The sequence below is a fragment of the Salvelinus namaycush genome, chromosome 16 (genome assembly GCF_016432855.1).
Source record: "Salvelinus namaycush isolate Seneca chromosome 16, SaNama_1.0, whole genome shotgun sequence".
Classification (NCBI taxonomy): Eukaryota; Metazoa; Chordata; class Actinopteri; order Salmoniformes; family Salmonidae; genus Salvelinus; species Salvelinus namaycush.
In genome coordinates, this window is record NC_052322.1 from 12,099,101 (window position 1) to 12,122,457 (window position 23,357).

A 23,357-nucleotide genomic window follows, 5' to 3' on the forward strand; every position below is an offset into this window, starting at 1 on the left:
TGTTAGTGTCTGGGGGCCCGTACCAAATGGTACCCTATTCCCTACATAGTGCAATACTTTGGACTAGGGCCCATAGAACTCTGGTCAAACGTAGTGCACTATATAGGTAATAGGGACACACACTCTGTTTTCTTCTTCTGTCAAGACTAGACTGTACTGGTCCATTTCTGTGACGGCTCTGCTGTGACAGAACTAGAAAGACCTTCTCTTGCTCTGAGGCTCTGCCTTACTGTAGACAAACAGAGAGAGAGTATCTGCATCCCAAATGGCACTCTATCCCCTACATAGTGCACTACTTTTGACCAGGGCCCATAGTGCATGCACAAAAAGAGTTACACTGAGTAATAATAATGATAATACTTCCAGTTCATACAGATACATCTTGCTGTTATGATAATGCATGTATGACATTTACAAAAAATATACAAAATTATTCAAACCATTTAATATTTTATGCCTTTTATTTTCGAGAAAAGCACATCCAAAACTCAAGGGCCTCAACTACTCTCTTGGCTCAATTGTTCTTCTTTCTCCTCCTCTCTACTCTCTCTCTTTGGCCCCCCAGAGCTGGTTACAGTGGATGGTACAATACTTGACGACCAAGTAGCTGCAGGATGAAAACATGGCTGCACCCCTTATGGCACCACCAGGACCTGACAGCTTCAAGTATTTTACCGCGGAATCATTGGCTAACATCGAGCTCCGGATCAACGAGGAGAAGAACAAACCGCCGCCCAAGCAGGACAGCAGTCACCGTGACGACGACGATGACAATAAACCCAAGCCCAACAGCGACCTGGAGGCTGGGCGGAATCTGCCCTTCATCTATGGCGACATCCCTAGTGGAATGGTGGCGACACCACTGGAGGATTTGGACCCCTTTTACCAGGCTCAGAAAGTAAGTAAGAAACACACCTCCTCCGTATCCCCTTCTCTAGCTCACACACACACACACACACACACACACACACACACACACACACACACACACACACACACACACACACACACACACACACACACACACACACACACACACACACACACATCCCTTCTTGCCCATGCTTTTTCTCAACACCTTACATCAAAGATACAGTGCCTTCTGAAAGTATTCAGACCCTTTGACTTTTTCCACATTTTACGTTACGTTACAGCCTTATTCTAAACTTAATTAAATGGAGTTTCCTCTCATCAATCTACACACAACACCTCATAATGAACAAAAACAGGTTTTTAGAAATTTTAGCAAATGTATAAAAAAAAGAAATACCTTATTTACATAAGTATTCAGACCTTTTGCAATCAATCAATCAAATGTATTCATAAAGCCCTTCTTACATCAGCTGATGTCACAAAGTGCTGTACAGAAACCCAGCCTAAAACCCCAAACATCAAGCAATGCAGGTGTAGAAGCACGGTGGCTAGGAAAAACTCCCTATAAAGGCCGGAACCTAGGAAGAAACCTAGAGAGGAACCAGGCTATGAGGGGTGGCCAGTCCTCTTCTGGCTGTGCCGGGTGGAGATAACAGTACATGGCCAAGATGTTCAAATGTTCATAGATGACCAGCAGGCCTAATCACAGTAGTTGTATAGGGTGCAACAGGTCAGCACCTCAGGAGTAAATGTCAGTTGGCTTTTCATAGCCGATCATTCAGAGTATCTCTTCCGCACCTGCTGTCTCTAGAGAGTTGAAAACAGCAGGTCTGGGACAAGGTAACATGTCCGGTGAACAGGTCAGGGTTCCAGAGCCGCAGGCAGAACAGTTGAAACTGGAGCAGCAGCACGACCAGGTGGACTGGGGACAGCAAGGAGTCATCAGGCCAGGTTGTCCTGGGGCATGGTCCTAGGGCTCAGGTCCTCCAAGAGAAAGAGCGAGAGAGAGCGAGAGAGAAAAAGAGAGAGAATTAGAGAGAAAAAGAGAGCGAGAGAATTAGAGAGAGCATACTTAAATTCACACAGGACACCGGATAAGACAGGAGAAATACTCCAGATATAACAGACTGACCCTATCCCCCCGACACATAAATGTTGCAGCATAAATACTGGAGGCTGAGACAGGAGGGGTCGGGAGACACTATGGCCCCGTCCGACGATACCCCCGGACAGGGCCAAACAGGCAGGATATAACCCCACCCACTTTGCCAAAGCACAGCCCCCAAACCACTAGAGGGATATCTTCAGCCACCAACTTACTATCCTGAGACAAGGCAGAGTATAGCCCACGAAGATCTCCGCCACGGCACAAACCCAAGGGGGGGCGCCAACTCGGACAGGAAGATCACGTCAGTGACTCAACCCACTCAAGTGACACACCCCTCCTAGGGACAGCATGGAAGAGTGCCAGTGACTCAGCCCCCGTAATAGGGTTTGAGGCAGAGAATCCCAGTGGAGAGAGGGGAACCGGCCAGGCAGAGACAGCAAGGGCGGTTCGTTGCTCCAGTGCCTTTCCGTTCACCTTCACACTCCTGGGCCAGACTACACTCAATCATAGGACCTACTGAAGAGATGAGTTTTCTATAAAGACTTTAAGGTCGAGACCGAGTCTGCGTCTCTCACATGGATAGGCAGACCATTCCATAAAAATGGAGCTCTATAGGAGAAAGCCCTGCCTCCAGCTGTTTGCTTAGAAATTCTAGGGACAGTAAGGAGGCCTGCGTCTTGTGACCGTAGAGTATGTGTAGGCATGTACGGCAGGACAAAATCGGAAAGATAGGTAGGAGCAAGCCCATGTAATGCTTTGTAGGTTAGCAGTAAAACTTTGAAATCAGCTCTAGCCTTAACAGGAAGCCAGTGTAGAGAGGCTAGCACTGGAGCACTGGAGTAATATGATCACATGATTTTGGTTTTAGTCAAGATTCTAGGAGCCGTGAGACTCGAAATTGAGCTTAGGTGCATCCTGTTTCCATTGATCATCCCTGTGGTAAATTCAATTGATTGGACATGATTTAGAACACACCTGTCTATACAAGGTCGCACAGTTGACAGTGCATGTCAGAGCAAAAACCAAGCTATGAGGTCGAAGGAATTGTCCGTAGAGCTCCGAGACAGGATTGTGTTGAGGCACAGATCTGGGGAAGAGTACAAAAACATTTCTACAGCATTTAGGTCCCTAAGAACACAGTGGCCTCTATAATTCTTAAATGGAAGAAGTTTGGAACCACCAAGACTCTTCCTAGAGCTGGCCGCCCGGCCAAACTGAGCAATCAGGGGAGAAGGGCCTTGGTCAGGAAGGTGACCAAGAACCCGATGGTCACTCTGACAGAGCTCCAAAGTTCCTCTGTGGAGATGGGAGAACCTTCCAGAAGGACAACCATTTCTGCAGCACTCCACCAATCAGTAAATGTCTATTTCCAAGTAATTTTTTTTGCAAAAATGTCTAAACCTGTTTTTGCTTTGTCATTATGGGGTATTGTGTGTAGATTGAGGGGGGGGGGACGACTATTGAATACATTTTAGAATAAGGCTGTAATGTAACAAAATGTGGAAGAAGTCAAGGGGTCTGAATATTTTCCCGAAGGCACTGTAGGTTAGTGTAATAAGGGCTGTCATTCCCTAACTAAGATAGCAACATGACTCAGGTCCTGTCCTGTGTAGAATGAGTCAGCTTCTCTGCAGGTTCGGCATTGTCATTCAGTTTTAACCTTATTCAGTTGGTTTAGAGGACAGGATTCCTGTCATCGATGGCTTGGTGGTTTTGACAGTTTGATGTCAGTATAGATATTTGATGCATATTTAAGAAATGATTTTCATGTAAATGCGGTAAAATACTGACAATGCAGTAAAGACCTCATCATCAAAATACTGACATGTTGTCCAGTTGAGATATGTAATTAAACTACATAAAGGGGTTGTTCAGTCACATGATATACTGTAGCTGACACATTTACTGTAAGTCCCACTTTGTATATATTATTATTCAATTCCCGATATCATAAACCCATGACACAAAAGATCATGGCATTGTGTAAACTGGTGGTACAGGAGTTGCTTTTTGGCTCGTGATTGGTCTGTGTACAGTAACTACTAGGGGTGTAACGGTACACGTATTCGTATCGAACTGTTCGGTATACGGATCTCGGTTCGGTCCGCACTGAACCCGAATAAATACATAAAAACTCAAGGGCCTCAACAATAGGTCAGTCTAGAAAATGATATATACAGTTGAAGTCGGAGGTTTACATACACTTAGGTTGGAGTTGTTTTTTCAACCACTCCACAAATTTCTTGTTCACAAACTATAGTTTTGGCAAGTCGGTTAGGACATCTACTTTGTGCATGACACAAGTCATTTTTCCAACAATTGTTTACAGACAGATTATTTCACTGTATCACACTTCCAGTGGGTCAGAAGTTTAAATACACTAAGTTGACTGTGCCTTCAAACAGCATGGAAAATTCCAGAAAATGATGTCATGGCTTTAGAAGCTTCTGATAGGCTAATTGATATCATTTGTGTCAATTGGAGGTGTACCTGTGGAAGTATTTCAAGGCCTACCTTCAAACTCAGTGCCTCTTTGCTTGACATCATAGGAAAATGAAAAGAAATCAGCCAAGACCTCAGGAAAAAAATTGTAGACCTCCACAAGTCTGGTTCATCCTTGGGAGCAATTTCCCAACGCCTGAAGGTACCACGTTCATCTGTACAAACAATAGTACGCACGTATAAACACCATGGGACCACGCAGCCGTCCTACCGCTCAGGAAGGAGACGTGTTCTGTCTCCTGGAGATGAACGTACTTTGTGGCGAAAAGTGCAAATCAATCCCAGAACAACAGCAAAGGACCGTGTGAAGATGCTGGAGGAAACAGGTACAAAAGTATCTATATCCACAGTAAAACGAGTCCTATATCGACATGACCTGAAAGGCCGCTCAGCAAGGAAGAAGCCACTGCTCCAAAACCGCCATAAAAAAGCCAGACTACATTTTGCAACTGGACATGGGGACAAAGATCGTACTTTTTGGAGAAAAATAGATGGCATCATGAGGAAGTAAAATGATGTGGATATATTGAAGCAACATCTCAAGACATCAGTCAGGAAGTTAAAGCTTGGTCACAAATGGGTCTTCCAAATGGACAATGACCCCAAGCATACTTCCAAAGTTGTGTCAAAATGGCTTAAGCACAACAAAGTTAAGGTATTGGAGTGGCCATCACAAAGCCCTGACCTCAATCCTATAGAAAATTTGTGAGCAGAACTGAAATAGAGTGTGCGAGTGTAACGGATTTGAAATGGCTAGCTAGTTAGCGCTACTAGCGTTTCAATCAGTTACGTCACTTGCTCTGAAACCTAGAAGTAGTGTTGCACCTTGCTCTGCAAGGGCCGTGGCTTTTGTGGAGCGATGGGTAACGCTGCTTCGTGGGTGTCAGTTGTTGATGTGTGCAGAGGGTCCCTGGTTCGCGCCCGTGTCGGGGCGAGGGGACGACGTAAAGTTATACTGTTACACGAGCAAGGAGGCCTACAAACCTGATTCAGTTACACCAGCTCTGTCAGGAGGAATGGGCCAAAATTCACCCAATTTATTGTGGGAAGCTTGTAGAAGGCTACCCGAAACGTTTGACCCAAGTTAAACAATTTAAAGGCAATGCTACCAAATACTAATTGAGTGTATGTAAACTTCTGACCCACTGGGAATGTGATGAAAGAAATAAAAGCTGAAATAAATGATTATTTCTAGTATTATTCTGACATTTCACATTCTTAAAATGAAGTGGTGATCCTAACTGACCTAAGACAGGGGATTTTTACTAGGATTAAATGTCAGTAATTGTGAAAAACTGAGTTTAAATGTATTTGGCTAAGGTGTATGTAAACTTCCGACTTCAACTGTACCTATCTACAGGCTATGGCTTTGCTGCGTTGTATGTCTCTTGAGTAAATCTGAGCGGATTTTTTTTAGGCTATTTTGTTAAAACAACTACAGCATATGCGGAAGTTGTAATCAAATGTATTATGTTAATTGGCGCATTTCAAACTATTTGTGAGGCGCAGCCGGGAACTATGTCTGTACGTTGGTGAGTGGTGGGGTCGATAAACCAGAATCAGAGGATTCTCCATCATCCTTTAAATCTTCAGTGTGGGAATATTTTGGCTTCCCAGTAGATTACAACGATGTTGGATAGAGAGTTGTGGATTAAACGTTAACAGTAGGTCGGCACGCTCAACGAGAATATCCTATGCAGCTGCCAACACCTCAAATATGTAGACACATTTACTCCAACATCACCACAGTATCCCGGAGCAAGATGGAAAAGCAAAGAAACAACACCACAACATTGTATCCTCTCTGCATTCAAGCTGCCCTTGGCAGCTGATTCTAATAGGGTCAAAGAAATTACAAAAGCGATAGGTAGGCTATGTTTATATCTTTTTTACAGTCTTTGGTTTATAGCCGCGGATATGCGCCCATTCTCGATGGTTGAGAATAGCGCGTTTCAACAACTCGTGAAAGTACTCAAGACACTTTACGAACATCCCTCTTGCACCCATTTCAGCAAACAGGTAGTACCCACAAACCAAAGCATACGTTTTCAATGAATTGGCCAAAGCACCCTGCGCTTACTTAACAGTGACAGCCCATCCCATTACCCCAGAGTGGGAGATGTACCGTTCTACAGACACGCTCATGGTGCATTCGAAACCAAGTGGGAAGTGGGAATTTACCACAAATGACTGGTAAAAATCCACTTGAACGGCCCTAAAGCTGGTAATTACTAGTGGGAAACTCGTCTATCATCCTGAGCACCCACTTCTCCCACATGGTAACCTCTGACGTCACCTACTAAGGAAATGGTTTCTATAACAGCATTTTTGGCAGTTAAATGCAATTATGTATAAAAAGCAATCTATGAATGTGGTTTTTGAACTCTATAATTTGTTTACAAGCATGATAGCTGTACTTTTAGTTTATGGTTGACACAGCTTCTTGGGCGTTAGCCAATTGACGTTTGTCAACGAGTTCAAATCACATGAATGTATCCAACTCGTATTTACAGCTTCACAACTGGCATCTCCCACATGGTTATTAACGCAGAATCAAAGTGGCAACTTGAGAGGCCCAACATAACAACCTGGTCACAACAGAAAATGTCGTGAACATTGTGAATGGTGAACATTGTGAATTGCATTTCATTTTCCTGCTGTACCGAAATGTGACCTCAAAACCACATTACCTACCGAATCGTGGGTTTGGGGAACCGCTACACTCCTAAAAGCTACATACAGTATATGTTTTATTATTATTATGCTGTACAATGCCATGTCCCCGCTGTCCCCAAGGCATTAAAGGTTTAGTGTGCTTGAGTGCAGATGACTCTAGAATATTCTAGTTGTTGAGGTTCAGTTGCTGTTCCTGCTTGTCTCCCCCATCTCTCCTCTATGTCCACCTCTCTCTCCCTCCCTCTCCCCAATGGCTCAGAGGGCTACGGGGAAAAGGTTAATGGCAGACACTGTTAGTTGAAACACTGATGTTCCAGATGACAGACTTTTGTAATTGTTCAAAAATGTATTCCTGCAGAAGAATTAAGGCAAAGCAAACCAGCAGAAATGCATTAGCTAGCTGACAGTGTGTTTTTTGTGAAGAGTGACATATGTTGCATTGTTGGTGTGTTTTTATTTTTTTTATTTAACTAGGTGTAACGTTCGTCTTGTGGTGCATGAACGGACCAAGGCGCAGCGGGTGATGAATACATACTGAATTTATTTACAACAAGACGAAAACACTAACGAACACTAGAACAAACTACAAAACAATAAACGAAGTCAACAGACTTGAAACAAATGAACTTACATATAGACGAAGAACGCACAAACAGGAACAGACTACCTAAAACGAACGCACAAACGAAACAGTCCCATGTGGTATACACTGACACAGGAACAATCACCCACAAACAAACAGTGAGAACAACCTACCTTAATATGGCTCTCAATCAGAGGAAACGACACACACCTGCCTCTAATTGAGAACCATACCAGGCAAACCATTAACCCAACATAGAAAACACATAACATAGACTACCCACCCCAACTCACGCCCTGACCAATTAAACACATACAAAACAACAGAAAACAGGTCAGTAACGTGACACTAGGCAAGTCAGTTAAGAACAAATTCTTAATTTCAATGACGGCCTAGGAACAGTGGGTTAACTGCCTTGTTCAGGGGCAGAACGATAGATTTTTATCTTGTCAGCTCGGGGATTCGATCTCGCAACCGTTCGGTTACTAGTCCAACACTCTAACCACTAGGCTACCTGCCGCTCCAAGTTTAAGCGTGACCTTGAAAATGTCTTTTGTCATCATGCATGTTGATATATACGCTAGATATTTCTAAGAGTGTAGTTGTAAAAGAGACAAGGGGGTCCCATCCTCCTCTCTCATCATGAATATCTTCTACTGTACCTAAATGATAATGGAGAAAAACTGTATAAGTCAATAGAGGTGAGGTCACAAGAGCGAGAGTCGCACCTATTGATGTTCTGATTTTTTGTCTGCACCTTGTCTCATGTTGGTTGACGTGCTGTCTACTTCCCTCCTTTGTCAGTCTTAACTATGTCGATGTAAATGTAAAATGGCTCCTGACTATTTTAGATCATAATGAATGATATTACATTGACGGGGGGGGGGGGGGATCCTAGACCAGCATTCATAAGCCAAGACCCTTCATAAATACAGGCCCTGATCCTGGATCTTTAGCCAGGGCTCTACATTTTAAAAAGTCATTGGCAGCGCTGGTGCTCCCAACATAAAAAAGTTAGGAGCATAAAATACACTTTAGGAGCACCAGATAAGCAGAGTTTGTAAATTGATTGAGATAAAGCATATATTGGGCCTATAGGAATTCTGGCGACTTTTAACACACATGCTGCGCCCTAAAAAGGAATAACCCTTTAAATACATTGTTTATTATAAAAAAGCTAAAACGTTAATAGAAATTCCTGTCATTGAAATTACAAAGTCATTTGTCGAATAGGTTTCTACTATTTTCCTATTGAGATGCATTACATTGAAAATGTAACACTGTCTCTATAAGAACATCAATGTTGTGAGTGACAACATGCAAGAGATCAGTCATTCATTCTTTAATTACTATGAGTGGGGTAACATCTCACAGCAAGAACTGACAAATCTGGTGCAGTCATTGATCTCCTGATGAAGCTATTCCTTTTCCTTTCTTTCTGTGCTCCCAAATGATCGGATACACTGGTAAAGTTACCATGTTATTAGCTTGATAACTGAATAAGATGTAAACAATTGGTTAGCCTGCAAGTAGTTTTAGAAACGGTCCGCGACTTGGTTTATGAATGTAAAAATCGCCAATGCGTGACAGTAACAAAAAACATAGCGCCGGTAATATGGGTCATATATTATGAACAGTTTGGGCTGGAAACCATCCGTTTTCTCTCTACTAATTAGGGCTGGGAATTTCCAGGGACATCATGATACAAATTATTATCTTCATACTTATGTGCCAATATGATATGTATTGCAATTCTCACGATTCTATACATATTGCGATACGATACTGCCATTTTATTGTGATTCGATGTTCCAAACAAATTGCTCACTAAATCTGCAGCAGAAGGACAATAGAGAGACACGAGAAAACGCGTGTTGATCAATCATGGTAACAAAAGTGCTGACAACATGATGCCTCACCATTTAAAAAGAAGATTATGACGAAGGAGAAATACCAGCATTTTGGCGCAGGTACAGCCGACTAGCGCTAGCTAACGCCAACTACCTGGCAAAACGTTTGTTTAAAAAAAAATATAGAAAATCGTTCTCCCAAATAAATATTCTAGGTCTTACAGCTAAATCTTTTTGGCGCGTATGCGACCAAAATGGTCACACTTTAGAGCCCTATCTATAACTAACCTCTATGGAAGTTATTGTCTTGGATGATGTAGAATTATGTTAAATTATATTATAAAGAGCCCGCGTGCTCTAGTATATGTGTGTGTTTCACTTACCTCCCTCTCTCTATGTAGTACATGCTGACAGTTATGTAACAAACAAGTTCAGTGCACAAGAAAGAAATGATGTTCTCCTGATGAAATGTGAAAAACAGACACAGGGCCAGTAGAGGGAAGGGGAGCCAGTTTATAATCCACCCCCAGCCACTCTGTTCTTGCCTCTCTCACATGAATGCAGGGAGGAACGAGATCTATGTTTTTCATCTGTCTTAGGCTGTCTGAAATGCCACATTTTCCCTACAAAGTGCACTACTTTTGACCAAATCCCAATGGGCCCTGGTCAAACGTAGTGTAATATATACGGGATAGGGTGCTATTTTAGACATAACCTCTGTTTTACAACCACTCTCCCTCCCAGCCTTTTATCAACACCCCTCTCAGCTTTCAGCTAACAGGGGAATCTGATTATGGCCAGCATCAAGTCTTGTGCTAATGCCAAAGGGAACGGATCCTCCTTGGCTAAGATTATAGCATCCCTGTACAGCCATGATGTGAAACCAGTTACTGCTTGAAGGCGCAAAAGCTAATGAAAGGGAAGTCATCCTCCTTAGGCTAAGATTCTTCCATCTCTGTAGCCTATCTACAGTTTCTCAGCTGGAGAGTCGGTTATGGCTCGCGAGAATACTACAGCCATGATGGGAGAACACCATGTTATTGCTAGTAGTCATGAGAGACCATGTTATTGCTTTGGGGAATAATAAGCAAATGAAGGGAACACATCAACAGCCTGTGTATGGAGGATGGATGGACGGATGTGAGGAGAATATAATGTGGAGAAAGCTGCGAGGATGGGAGGTTGCTTCTGCTTCCCTATTGGTCTGTCTCCCCTCCCCTGACACAGTACTGGCTCTGTTAGAGTGTGTCAAGACTGAGACTGGGAGAGAGCGGGAAGGGCCGGCCAACGAACAGTCTGGCTGGCTGATGGTTGATGATGCAGCACTCTACCTCAGCCTCAGTCTGCTGTGTGGGGGGCTGGGGCTGGGCTATACTGGGACGCTGTTCTGACTATCTGAGAATACTGATGCGTGTGTCCCATTCCCAAATGGCACCCTATTCCCTTTATAGTGCACTTCTTTTCCTAGGGCACATATTGGGAATAGGATGCCATTTGGGGCGTAGCTGAGAATCTTCATTCAAGGGTATCACACCCTCTGTGTGTAGGTCAGTTTGTCAGAACACCAGGTCAGCCAACCTGGATGCGGGCTGGGTTGTGTTGGGCTGGGGCTAGGGCTGGCCCATGCTATACTCTCCTGGGTTGAGTTGGGGATGGGCCAGGCTGTGCTAGCTAGATTGTGTTTAGCCTCAATTTCCAAGCTTCCTCACGTCTGTTCTCAACAGCCGAGTGATGAACGAGACTATGCAGTGGTAATGCGAGACTAGCTTGTGCCGGGTGTGGAATTTTGTCACAACCAGACCAGTTTAATGGGAGGGAGGCTGGAAAGGAAGGCGAGGGGGGGACAGGGGCGAAATGGAAGCCGTGTGCAAGGATGCGTGAAAGAGCGGCATCACTCTCTTAGATGCAGCCAAGCCCATGTTATTGAAATGTATTTCGCTGTGAGGAACCTTTGAGGTACACTTAGGCTCAATCCCAATAACTCTCCCTTTAGCCCTCCCCCTCATTTTTTTGTGTCCCTCGAAAAACCGAGCAACTAGTGGTAGGGAGAGCTAAATAACTCTCTGGAATAGGACATCGCTACAATACTCCCTCGCGAACAGCAGAGGCGGCTAGGATAGCCTACCACGCAATTCATTGACGACGTGCCTTGTGTTTTTCACAACGCCTAGCTTTCCTTATATTTCTCATGCAAAATGCATACTAACCATATGAGCACCATATACTATATATACAAAAGTATGTGGACACCCCTTCAAATTTGTGGATTCGGCTGTTTCAGCCACACCCGTTGCTGACAGGTGTATAATATTGAGCACACAGCCATGCAATCTCCATAGGTAAACATTTGCAGTAAAATTATTGTGAAGTGGAAACGTCTAGGACCAACAACGGCAAGGCCACACAAGCTCACAGAACGGGACTGCTGAGTCCTGAAGAGCGTAGCGCGTAAAAAGCGTCTGTCCTCAATTGCAACAATCACTACCGAGTTCCAAACTGCCTCTAGAAGCAACGTCAGCACATGAACTGTTCGTCGGGAGCTTCATGAAATTGGTTTCCATGGCCAAACAGCTGCACACAAGCCTAAGATCACCATGCGCAATGCCAAGCGTCGGCTAGAATGGTGTAAAGCTCGCCGCCATTGGACTCTGGAGCAGTGGAAACGCGTTCTCTGAAGTGATGAATCACGCTTCACCATCTGGCAGCCCAACGGACGAATCTGGGTTTGGCCGATGCCAGGAGAACGCTACCTGCCTCAATGCATAGTGCCAACTGTAAAGTTTGGTGGTTAGAGGAGGAATAATGGTCTGGGGCTGTTTTTCATGGTTTGGGCCCCTTAGTTCCAGTGAATTGAAATCTTAACGCTACAGCATACAATGACATTCTAGAGTCTTCTGTGCTTCCAACTTTGTGGCAACAGTTTGGGAAGGCCCTTCCTGTTTCATCATGACAATGCCCCCGTGCACAAAGGTCCATACAGAAATGGTTTGTCGAGATCAGTGTGGAAGAACTTGACTGGCCTGCACAGAGCCCTGACCTCAACTCTATCGAACACCTTTGGGATGAATTGGAATGCAGACTGCGAGCCAATATCAATCAGTGCCCGACCTCACTAATATTCCATTTCCATTTACTGGAAAGCCTCCCCAGAAGAGTGGAGGCTGATTGTTCAAAGTAGAGTAGTACTGAATCAGGACATTCCATAATAGCAGTTTGACATGTAACAGTCGCATTTCCTTCACTCAGTCATTTTCTGCAATTTATTGGGAATTAATGATTAACCAGTGGAACCAATAAAGAATTAAAACCACTGTTCTGAACTAATAAACTCATCAAAAAAATAAACGTCCTCTCACTGTCAATTGCGTTTATTTTCAGCAAACTTAACATGTGTAAATATTTATATGAACATGACAAGATTCAACAACTGAGACATAAACTGAACAAGTTCCACAGACATGTGACTAACAGAAATAAAGTAATGTGTCCCTGAACAAAGGGGGGGGGGGGGGTCAAAATCAAAAGTAACAGTCAGTATCTGGTGTGGCCATCAGCTGCATTAAGTACTGCAGTGCATCTCCTCCTCATGGACTACACCAGATTTGCCAGTTCTAGCTGTGAGATTTTACCCCACTCTTCCACCAAGGCACCTGCAAGTTCCCAGACATTTCTGGGAGGAAAGGCCCTAGCCCTCACCCTCCGATCCAACAGGTACCAGACATGCTCAATGGGGTTGAGATCCGGGCTCTTCGTTGGCCACGGCAGAACACTGACATTCCTGTCTTGCAGGAAATCACGCACAGAATGAGTAGTGTGGCTGGTGGCATTGTCATGCTGGAGGGTCATGTCAGGATGAGCCTGCAGGAAGGGTACCACATGAGGGAGGAGGATGTCTTCCCTGTAACGAACAGCGTTGAGATTGCCTGCAATGACAATAAGCTCAGTCCGATGGTGCTGTGACACACCGCTCCAGACCATGACGGACCCTCCACCTCCAAATCGATCACGCTCCAGAGTACAGGCCTCGGTGTAACGCTCATTCCTTTGACGATAAACGCGAATCCGACCATCACTCCTGGTAAGACTAGTCAGTGAAGAGCAATTTTTGTCAGTCCTGTCTGGTCCAGCAACGATGGGTTTGTGCCCATAGGCGACGTTGTTGAGGTTGATGTCTGGTGAGGACCTGCATTACAACAGGCCTACAAGCCCTCAGTCCAGCCTCTCTCAGCCTATTGCAGACAGTCTGGGCACTGATGGAGGGATTATGCATTCCTGGTGTAACTCGGGCAGTTGTTGTTGCCATCCTGTACCTGTCCTACAGGTGTGATGTTCAGATGTACCGATCCTGTGCAGGTGTTGTTACACGTGGTCTGCCACTGTGAGGACGATCAGCTGTCCACCCCGTCTCCTTGTACTGCTGTCTTAGGCGTCTCACAGTACAGACATCGCAATTTATTGCCCTGGCCACATCTGCAGTCCTCATGCCTCCTTGCAGCATGCCTAAGGCACGTTCATGCAGATGAGCAGGGATCCTGGGCATCTTTCTTTTGGTGTTTTTCAGAGTCAGTAGAAAGGCCTCTTTAGTGTCCTAAGTTTTCATAACTGTGACCTTGATTGCCTACTGTCTGTAAGCTGTTAGTGTCTTAACGACCGTTCCACAGGTTCATTAATTTTGTATGGTTCATTGAACAAGCATGGGAAACAGTTACAATGAAGTTCTGTGAAGTTATTTGGATTTTTAAGAATTATCTTTGAAAGACAGGGTCCTGAAGTTGCTGAGTTTTTTTATACCAAACATTTTAGGGTCCATACACATATTGGCTACATTGCTATGCATCCATAGGCATACAGGTATTTTTATCCTCCACTACACAATAAGAAAAAATAGTTAGCTAGTTGACATTACTTCAGCTGCATTGCTTGACAGATATCTTCAATCTCTAATGTTAACGATAGAAAGTCAGACTTTTTTATGAACAGCAAGGCAAGCTTACAAAATTGTTTTATTAAATTTGCAGTAACATTAAATGCTTTAGCTACATTCTTTACATCCACTGGGTTTCCCAAGATGGTTTCCTGGTTTGCTCAGGAGTACCTAAAAAATGAATTACAATTCATACAAATGTCAAACACCCATATAGCAAACTAAATGTATAAGTAGCTGGCTAATGTTAGCTAGCAAGATAACTTGTAAAATAGTGATTTTCGTAAATTAACTTCATGACAAAAAATATGCTTAATTGTTTGTCTACTTTAACTAATATATTCCTTTTAACTGTCATTTTTTTCATGATTCCTCATGAAGTTAAAATGACTTACAATCATCTATTTTCTGTGACAAATGTTTTTTTATTTTTATAGATGAATAGATTTATTTAAACTATTTTCATAATGCCTTATTCATTGTGATTATGTGTGAGTAACCCTTTAAGAGCGTCCCGCGAATCCATGGTAGAATTTTATTTATTTATAGCTCAGGTAAAATAGGTCATTCATTTTGAACAGTTTGAGCTAGAGACAAGTGGTTTTCTGCATTGTAAAGGTGCAACCACTGACACAAAGCCATACTCCGTTTGTTTCTATCCATGGCAGAGGCTGTGGTACAGCTAAGCCTAATCAGACTTGCCTGTGCTAATGGTTCTCATAGGCGAAGTAAAATTCTACAAATAACTTTGCTTGTTATGCGCTCCCATCAAATTATACAAATGTAACAACATTTCTGAGCGCATCGGACTTGAAACAACAGCGATACAGATGTAACCATGTGCTATTCAATCAGTGTTTCCCCTATGTTCATTTATCAGCAGCGGATGGTAAAACATTTAAGTGTAAACTTTAAACCAGATATAAAGTATGTAGAAAAGCTATATATTTTTAAATAACATAATCATTGAAAACTAACAATTAGCAAAATAGAAACTAGATAGTCAGGGAGAATCTAAAATTGTAAAAATATCATGGCATATCGCCCCCAATTGATTTAGTTATTATGTTTGAGTCACTCAGATAGCATAAGAACATGGCATAAGCCATGGCAGAATTGCAGGAATTTAGCTTTAAAACTCCACATTTTCTTTATAGCCCCATGGCAATTGCTGGAAATTACTGTAGCTTTAAAGTAACTGTCCATTGTTTCCAGATTTCTATGAAATACCACAGCTTTTCTGTGTTTTGATGGTGTGGGCGTACCCCAAAAACAGAATGGTGTGGACGTATACTAGTCATTAAAAATATGAATGTGTGTAGACTGCTGAATGATGGAGGATGACATCATTCTCTGAGGAAGTATCATTTTTGAAGTGGTCTGTTTGGCCACACAGCCAGCCCAATTCTGATTTATTTTCTCACTAATTGGTTGGTAAAAAATTTGATGTGATTGGTCAAAAGACCAATTCGTTTTTTGTCCAATTTATGCTTTGGCCACAAATACGAATATAAGATGAGCCAATAAAATTATTTGGGTATGAGTCAACAAAATATTACATTTTAAAAGTTCGATTTTCACTGGAAAGTTACTTTAAAACTTCGGAGACGCCGCCATTTGCAATGCCAACTACCAAAATGTGGGTGAAGGAGAAGCTGGGGAGGCTTGGGCGAGTAGCTGCGGCGGAGGCGGAGCTGTTGGCCGGGGTTGTAGTAGCCAGGAGGAAGGCATGGCCAGCCGTTGAGAAATGCTTATTGAAATGTTCGATTATCATGGATTTATCAGTGGTGACCGTGTTACCTAGCCTCAGTGCAGTGGGCAGCTGGGAGGAGGTGCTCTTGTTCTCCATGGACTTTACAGTGTCCCAAAACTTTTTGGAGTTAGAGCTACAGGATGTGAATTTCTGCTTGAAAAAGCTAGCCTTTTAAAAATGAACCTCTCCAGAAATAAGTCTCTCACTGTTGCCGCCTGCTATCGACCCCCCTCCGCTCCCAGCTATGCCCTGGACACCATTTGTGAATTGATCGCCCCCCATCTAGCTTCAGAGTTCGTTCTGTTAGGTGATCTAAACTGGGATATGCTTAACACCCCGGCAGTCCTACAATCTAAGCTAGATGCCCTCAATCTACTTTGCTAGATGCCCTTAACTAGATGCCCTTAACTACTTTGCAACTACTTATTAGCTAATGCTTCCCATAACCCTAATTCTAATCTTCACCCATAACCCTAACCCCTAGCCTAGAAAACATTAGCCACCTAGCTAACGTTAGCCGCAACGAATTGCCATTTGTAACATATCAGATGTTCTGCAAATTCGTAACATATTGTATGAATTTGGAAGTTGTAAGATATCATATGAAATGTAATTCGTAACATATCATAAGAAATGGATGATGGAGATCCACAAATGAATACATACCATATGAAACGTAACATATCATACTAATTAGAGAGTCACAAATGTATGTTTACTATGTTATGTCTACCTCTGAGTCCATGCCGCATAGAGAGGACCACAATGGAATTAGGTGAATTAAAAAAACAGAGAGAGGATGCTTGACATATGGAAACTGAGAGAGTGAATGACATAGGGGTGTGGTGGCTGGGTAGCGGATGGATGGATTGATTGATTGAAGAAGAGTTAAATTGAGGATGTAAGCACTAAGCAGCTAGCCCGGCTAGTTTAACAGGTTAAATGGCCACTGCTGCCCTTCGGATGCATATCCTGCTGCTGCTGCTGCTGCTGCTGTTGCTGCTGCTGCTGCTACTGCTACTGCAAACAACCCTCTTCTGCTCTGCCTAGTGCCTGGTGACTGGAGCTACGGTCAATGCTATCAGGAATCCTTGGGACGTCCCAACTCTGACGTTACCCCATTAAAGTTGACATTTAAAACGATAAGGGTGGAGGATATTAGGGTTAGATAAGAGTTATTCTTAAGGTTAGGTTAGGGGTTAAGTTTAGGGTTTAGGGTAGGGACATCGCAAAGGATTCCAGATAGCACTAACCCTGGAGCTACAGCGTTTGAGCTACTGCTTTCTCTCTCTCTCTCTCTCTCTCTCTCTCTCTCTCTCTCTCTCTCTCTCTCTCTCTCTCTCTCTCTCTCTCTCTCTCTCTCTCTCTCTCTCTCTCTCTCTCTTTCACCCATCCCCATCCCCCTCTTCCTCACTCTGACTTTCCTTACCACTCCTTCGCCACTGTCCTTCCCTCTGTCCTGCCCCCCCCCCCCCCTCTCTCTACCTAGTCTACTGCTACTGTAGTTGCTTCTAGCCTGCCCCCCCCCCCTCTCTCTACCTAGTCTACTGCTACTGTAGTTGCTTCTAGCCTGCCCCCCCCCCTCTCTCTACCTAGTCTACTGCTACTGTAGTTGCTTCTAGCCTGCCCAGAGCCTTTCGGTCTGCCTGCGTCTCTTCCTGTTCCTCTGAATTATAAAACTTTCAGGAGCTTTGCAGCAGTTTAGTCATGCGTTACAAAAAGGACTCTTGCATGCGGGTGTGTCTGTGTGAGACTGTGTGTTGGTGGTGTGGTGTCTGTGTGTGTGTTTGTGTGCATATCTGTAGTGTGTTTGTTCATAAATGTGTCTCTCCTTACATGTAAGTGCATATGTAGCACAACTTGTGTGTGTGTGTGCACAAGCAACTGCTTCTTTCCACTGTATTGTCATATTGGTATTCTTGGCATATCTAAATGGCAATTGGTACATGTCCAAGTGTATCACGCTATAGCTGGACCTGTGCGGTTGGCTTGTAATGTTCAGAATATATGATAGCATTAATGCCGCTGGCCCGCTATCCTGACCCATATATATATATATATATATATATATATATATATATACAGTACCAGTCAAAAGTTTGGACACACCTCATTCAAGCTTTTCACCCGACCTCAACCCAATTGAGATGTTTTGGGATGAGTTGAACCGCAGAGTGAAGGAAAAGCAGCCAACAAGTGCTCAGCATATGTGGGAACTCCTTCAAGATGGTTTGAAAAGCATTCCAGGTGAAGCTGGTTGAGAGAATGCCAAGAGTGTGCGAAGCTGTCATCAAGGCTGCTTTGACCAATCTAAAATCTATTTTGATTTGTTTAACACTTTTTTGGTTACTACATGATTCCATATAGCTCCAGGAGTTAGCACTGTACTGTAGTTAGCGACTTACTCAACATCACTCAACCCTGCCTTACTTGTTACCTTTATTTAGCTAGGCAAGTCAGTTAAGAACAATTTTTTATTTTCAATGGCGGCTTTGTTCAGGGGCAGAACGACAGATTTGTACCTTGTCAGCTCAGGGATTCGAACTTGCAACCTTTCGGTTACTAGCCCAACGCTCTAACCACTAGGCTAGCCTGCCGCCCCACTTACATCAGGCGCTGATTTGAATTGCAATCAAATGAAGGTCTGCTAGCCATGTGACTGAAACAAGTCAAGTCATATGGGTGTGTTTTGATTTCCATCCTGTGTCTTGTACAGTATTATTCCCCATAGCACTTTTCTATAATAACTGTACAATATTTCATACATAACTGTACAGGATGTATACAAAAGTGCATGTTAGAGCATGTCAGCTGAGGATGATTTAGTGTGCTCGCGGTATATGGCCTCTCTTTCTTTCTCTCCTCTCTTCTCGTCTCCTCTCAGTGAAAGACTAGATGGGGAGCCCAGTTTGAGGTCTCCCAATGGGGCTGGGACACTCTCTCCTCTCATCTCCTCTCTTGTGTCTTTGGGCTAAAACACTGGTCCGTGGCCTATGCTCTGCAAGGCGTAATGCAGGGAAGCCTTGTCTTGTTAAAAGCACAAGGGTACATATCACTTTTGCAAATGCACACAGGGTCTCATTAAAGTTTCATGCAAATTGTCATGTTTTATTGAAACAATTATGAGGTTATCTGCTGAAAGAGGTTTGCCAGCCCCTTCCTCCTCCGTCGGTCCCTCTGCTTGCTTCCACTCCTTTCAAAACCACTACAGCCATCAACGGCAGGCAGGGCAGGACACAATGTAGAGGCAGGAGCTGAAACGTTACGACAGGACATTTCTCTACACACTGCACATTTCCCGTTATGATTGGGTGAGAGGGGCTGATGCGTAAAACCTAGAGATTAGAGGCTGCCTGCCCTGCATCGAGTTTGCTTGGTGGCCATTTTCAGGATGTTGTATAGTACAGTATTTCAAACCTGTAGTTTACCGATGTTGATCTGATGTAAGATAAGGTGGAGAATTAGAAAATGATAGATTTATGCTTTTTGTTAGTGAAAGGTGTTTTTTTACACAAAACCGACAGTATATATTCTGGTCGAATAGAATACTAGTATTGGGAATTTTCTGTTCAAATAATAGATGAATATCTATATTATACATACAAGTTTGGTATGATGTATGTTGTAGACTATGTTTTATCTGACATTTTTGGGAACACATATGGATGGATGAACTACCTATAGCTATTTTGGGTGTGCATGCCTTAAATTATTACTTCAATATTTCACTTCTCTGTTTCTCTTGATCCCTTTCTCTTTGTTTCTTCTCTCCACAGACATTCATAGTGCTAAACAGAGGGAAGACTATCTTCCGCTTTAGTGCCAACCCTGCCTTGTACATCATAAGTCCTTTTAATCTTTTCAGGCGAATAGCTATAAAAATTTTGATACATTCATATCCTTTCAAATGGTGTCCTACCAGGAGAGACGACAGTCTTTCCTGTTCATTTAGAGTATTTACTATGATGTTGCTCCTTCTGTTTCTGCTGCATGCTGCTATTACTGTTCATATGACTACTGCTTCAGTGCAGGTAATATAGACTGTATCATGTCATGGGTTGATGTTCAAAATGGCACCCTATTCCCTTTATAGTGCACTATATGGAATAAGCTAGGGTGAAGTTTTTGGACGCACAGTCAGCGCTATAGAGTCTGTAAGCTGCAGATATCAGCAAGGGCAAGACTGTTAACTACAGTGTGGAAAAATACATGGATATGCTCTTTAAATTGAAGATTAAACCACCAATGAGAATGGGTAAATGCCAAAGTAGATGATCCTTAATCTTGGAAAGAGTACATGTATGGTTTTACATTTAATCAATCCTTAACCTGACAACCATAAACCCTCTTACTAAGCCCCCTTGTAGAGGGGCTTCTAAAGTCTTCTAAAAAGAGGGATTACTTTTTCTTCTTTCCCTTTTTTTGGGAGACTTCTAGTATCTATTAACCCGGGCTAGCACCCAATGATTTCCACAGAAACCTTAGGTAACGTAGACATACCTGTGTTTATGCTTACGGAACTGATTAGAGCAGATTTCTAAATTGGGAGAGGGGAGGAGTGGAGGGCTAGTGTAAGAGTGACTTCGATAAGAATGCCGGTATTAATCCAGTATTATTCAGTTATAATGTATTAAGACTTGTTATAATAAATGACCCCCTTATAATGTATTATTTCATCAGGATGACTCTCAGCCATGGGGGAGGGAACTCTGACTAATAATGAGGTCACATCCAGTCTTTAGATGTTAGAAGAAGGGATAGCTATTGTCTACCAATATAAGAGTAGGTCAGATGGCTTAGTCCGTACATCCTACATCCATTGATCTATTAAGATGCTGAAAATAACACTGAAACTGATCCTCATTCGTGATCCTGACCTGGGCACTGATTATAGACATTATATATCGCTACAGACTCGACAGGTAGATGTATAGACATATCCAGTTACAAAATGTGTATTTGACCCACAATCCATCCATGCACCCACAAGAGTGTGAGACGTTTTGTGAATACGGTCCTGATGAGTCTTAGTTATGGAAATCCTCCATTGTGTTGGTACTATAAGGCCTACTACTTCAAGGTTAATCCTGTCTTGAGTAGTTTGATCATGTCAGTCACTTCCTAGATTGGACTTCCCACTCAGCACCAATCACAGCCTGCCATGTGGGTCTGCTGACACATCAGGGTTGCATCTCAATAGTCCGAAGATGTGTCCTCTCCTTGTCTCCTACTGGTCACTTCTCTTCTCTTTGTCATTAAACCACTAGACAGGTGAGATGTAATTCATTGCTAAATAGACTCCGTTTTGATGTTCACATGGCCTGTTTTGAGATCAGTGCAGATAAAGGAAAGGAGACATAGAGGAGAGGAAGTCACTTTAGAGTATTGAAATACATCCCTGGTTGCCCTACTGCTGACATTGGAGTTTCCTTCACACAACCACATATTTTTTCCTGTGGCGAAGCCTTGTTGGTCTTGAAAGGTATAGTGCAGTATGGTTCATGGTTACATCCCAAATGGCACCATTATAGTGCACTATGTTTGACCAGGGCCCATAGGGGTCTATAAAGGGAATAGGGTGCTGTCCACTCCCACCACCTATATGTTAGATAAATATTTCATGGGAAACAATGGTTTTAGAGGGTGTCACGTTCCTGACCTATTTCTGTTAGTTTGTTGTATGTGTTAGTTGGTCAGGACGTGAGTTTGGGTGGGCATTCTATGTTTTCTGTTTCTATGTTGGTTTAAGGGTTGCCTGGTATGGCTCTCAATTAGAGGCAGGTGTTTGGCGTTTCCTCTAATTGAGAGTCATATTTAGGTAGGTTGTTTCACAGTGTTCGTTGTGGGTGGTTGTCTCCTGTGTCAGTGTTTGTCGCACCATACGGGACTGTTCGGTTTGTTTGTACATCGTTCTTTTTGTGTAGTCTATTTTCCCTGTTCGTGCGTTCTTCGTGTTTTATGTAAGTTCGTATAGTTCAGGTTTGTCTACATTTGTTTTGTTATTTTTGTTAATTATTTCAAGTGGTTTCGTTTCGTGTTTTTCCCGTCTTGTTTTATTAAAATTATGTCATCACAACCCGCTGCATCTTGGTTCAATCCCTGCTCCTCCTCTTCGGTTGAAGAGGAGGAGGAATACCGTTACAGAACCACCCACCTTATAACCAGAACCAAGCAGCGGTGTAACGGGAGGAAGGGACATCGCAAGAAGGAGGAATGGACATGGGAGGATGTTTTGGACGGTAAAGGTTGTTACACATGGGAGGAGATCCTGGCTGGAAGGGATCTCCTCCCATGGGAACAGCTGGAGGCACTGAGGAGAGCAGAGGCAACCGGAGAAGGGAACCGGCGTTATGAGGGGACGCGTCTAGCACGGAAGCCCGAAAAGCCCGTGAGTACTACCCAAAAATTTCTTGGGGGGGGGGCTAAGAGGTAGTGGGTCAAGGGCAGGTAGGAGACCTGCGCCCACTTCTCAGGCTAACCGTGGAGAGCGGGAGTACGGGCAGACACCGTGTTACGCAGTAGAGCGCACGGTGTCTCCTGTACGTGTGCATAGCCCAGTGCGGGTTATTCCACCTCCCCGCACTGGTAGGGCTAGACTGAGCGTTGAGCCGGATGTCATGAAGCCGGCTCTACATATCTGGCCACCAGTACGTCTCCTTGGGCCGGCTTACATGGCACCAGCCTTACGCATGGTGTCCCCGGTTCGCCTACATAGCCCGGTGCGGGTTATTCCACCTCCCCGCACTGGTCGGGCGACGGGGAGCATTCAACCAGGTAAGGTTGGGCAGGCTCAATGCTCAAGGGAGCCAGTAAGCTTGCACGGTCCGGTATTTCCGGCGCTACCTCCCCGCCCCAGTCCAGTACCACCAGTGCCTACACTACGCACCAGGCTTCCAGTGCGTCTCCAGAGCCCTGTTCCTCCTCCACGCACTCTCCCTATGGTGCGTGTCTCCAGCCCAGTGCCTCCAGTTCCGGCACCACGCACTAAGCCACCTGTGCGTCTCCAGAGCCCTGTACACACTGTTCCTTCTCCCCGTACTCGTCCTGATGTGCGTGCACTCAGCCCGGTGCCCCCAGTGCCGGTACCA

At 43.8% G+C, this 23,357-nt stretch overlaps 1 protein-coding gene across 4 annotated transcripts in view; it reads left to right on the forward strand.

Moving 5' to 3' along the window:
* Positions 1-622: 622 nt before the first annotated feature.
* The window catches only part of LOC120060621 (sodium channel protein type 8 subunit alpha-like), an 83,748-nt gene continuing 61,013 nt past the window's right edge, over positions 623-23,357 (forward strand). For all 4 annotated transcript variants that reach the window (XM_039010002.1, XM_039010005.1, XM_039010001.1 and 1 more), the window contains exons 1-2: positions 623-898; positions 20,046-20,164. In XM_039010002.1, the coding sequence (XP_038865930.1) occupies positions 623-898; positions 20,046-20,164 (395 nt within the window). The remainder of the gene's footprint in view (positions 899-20,045; positions 20,165-23,357) is intronic.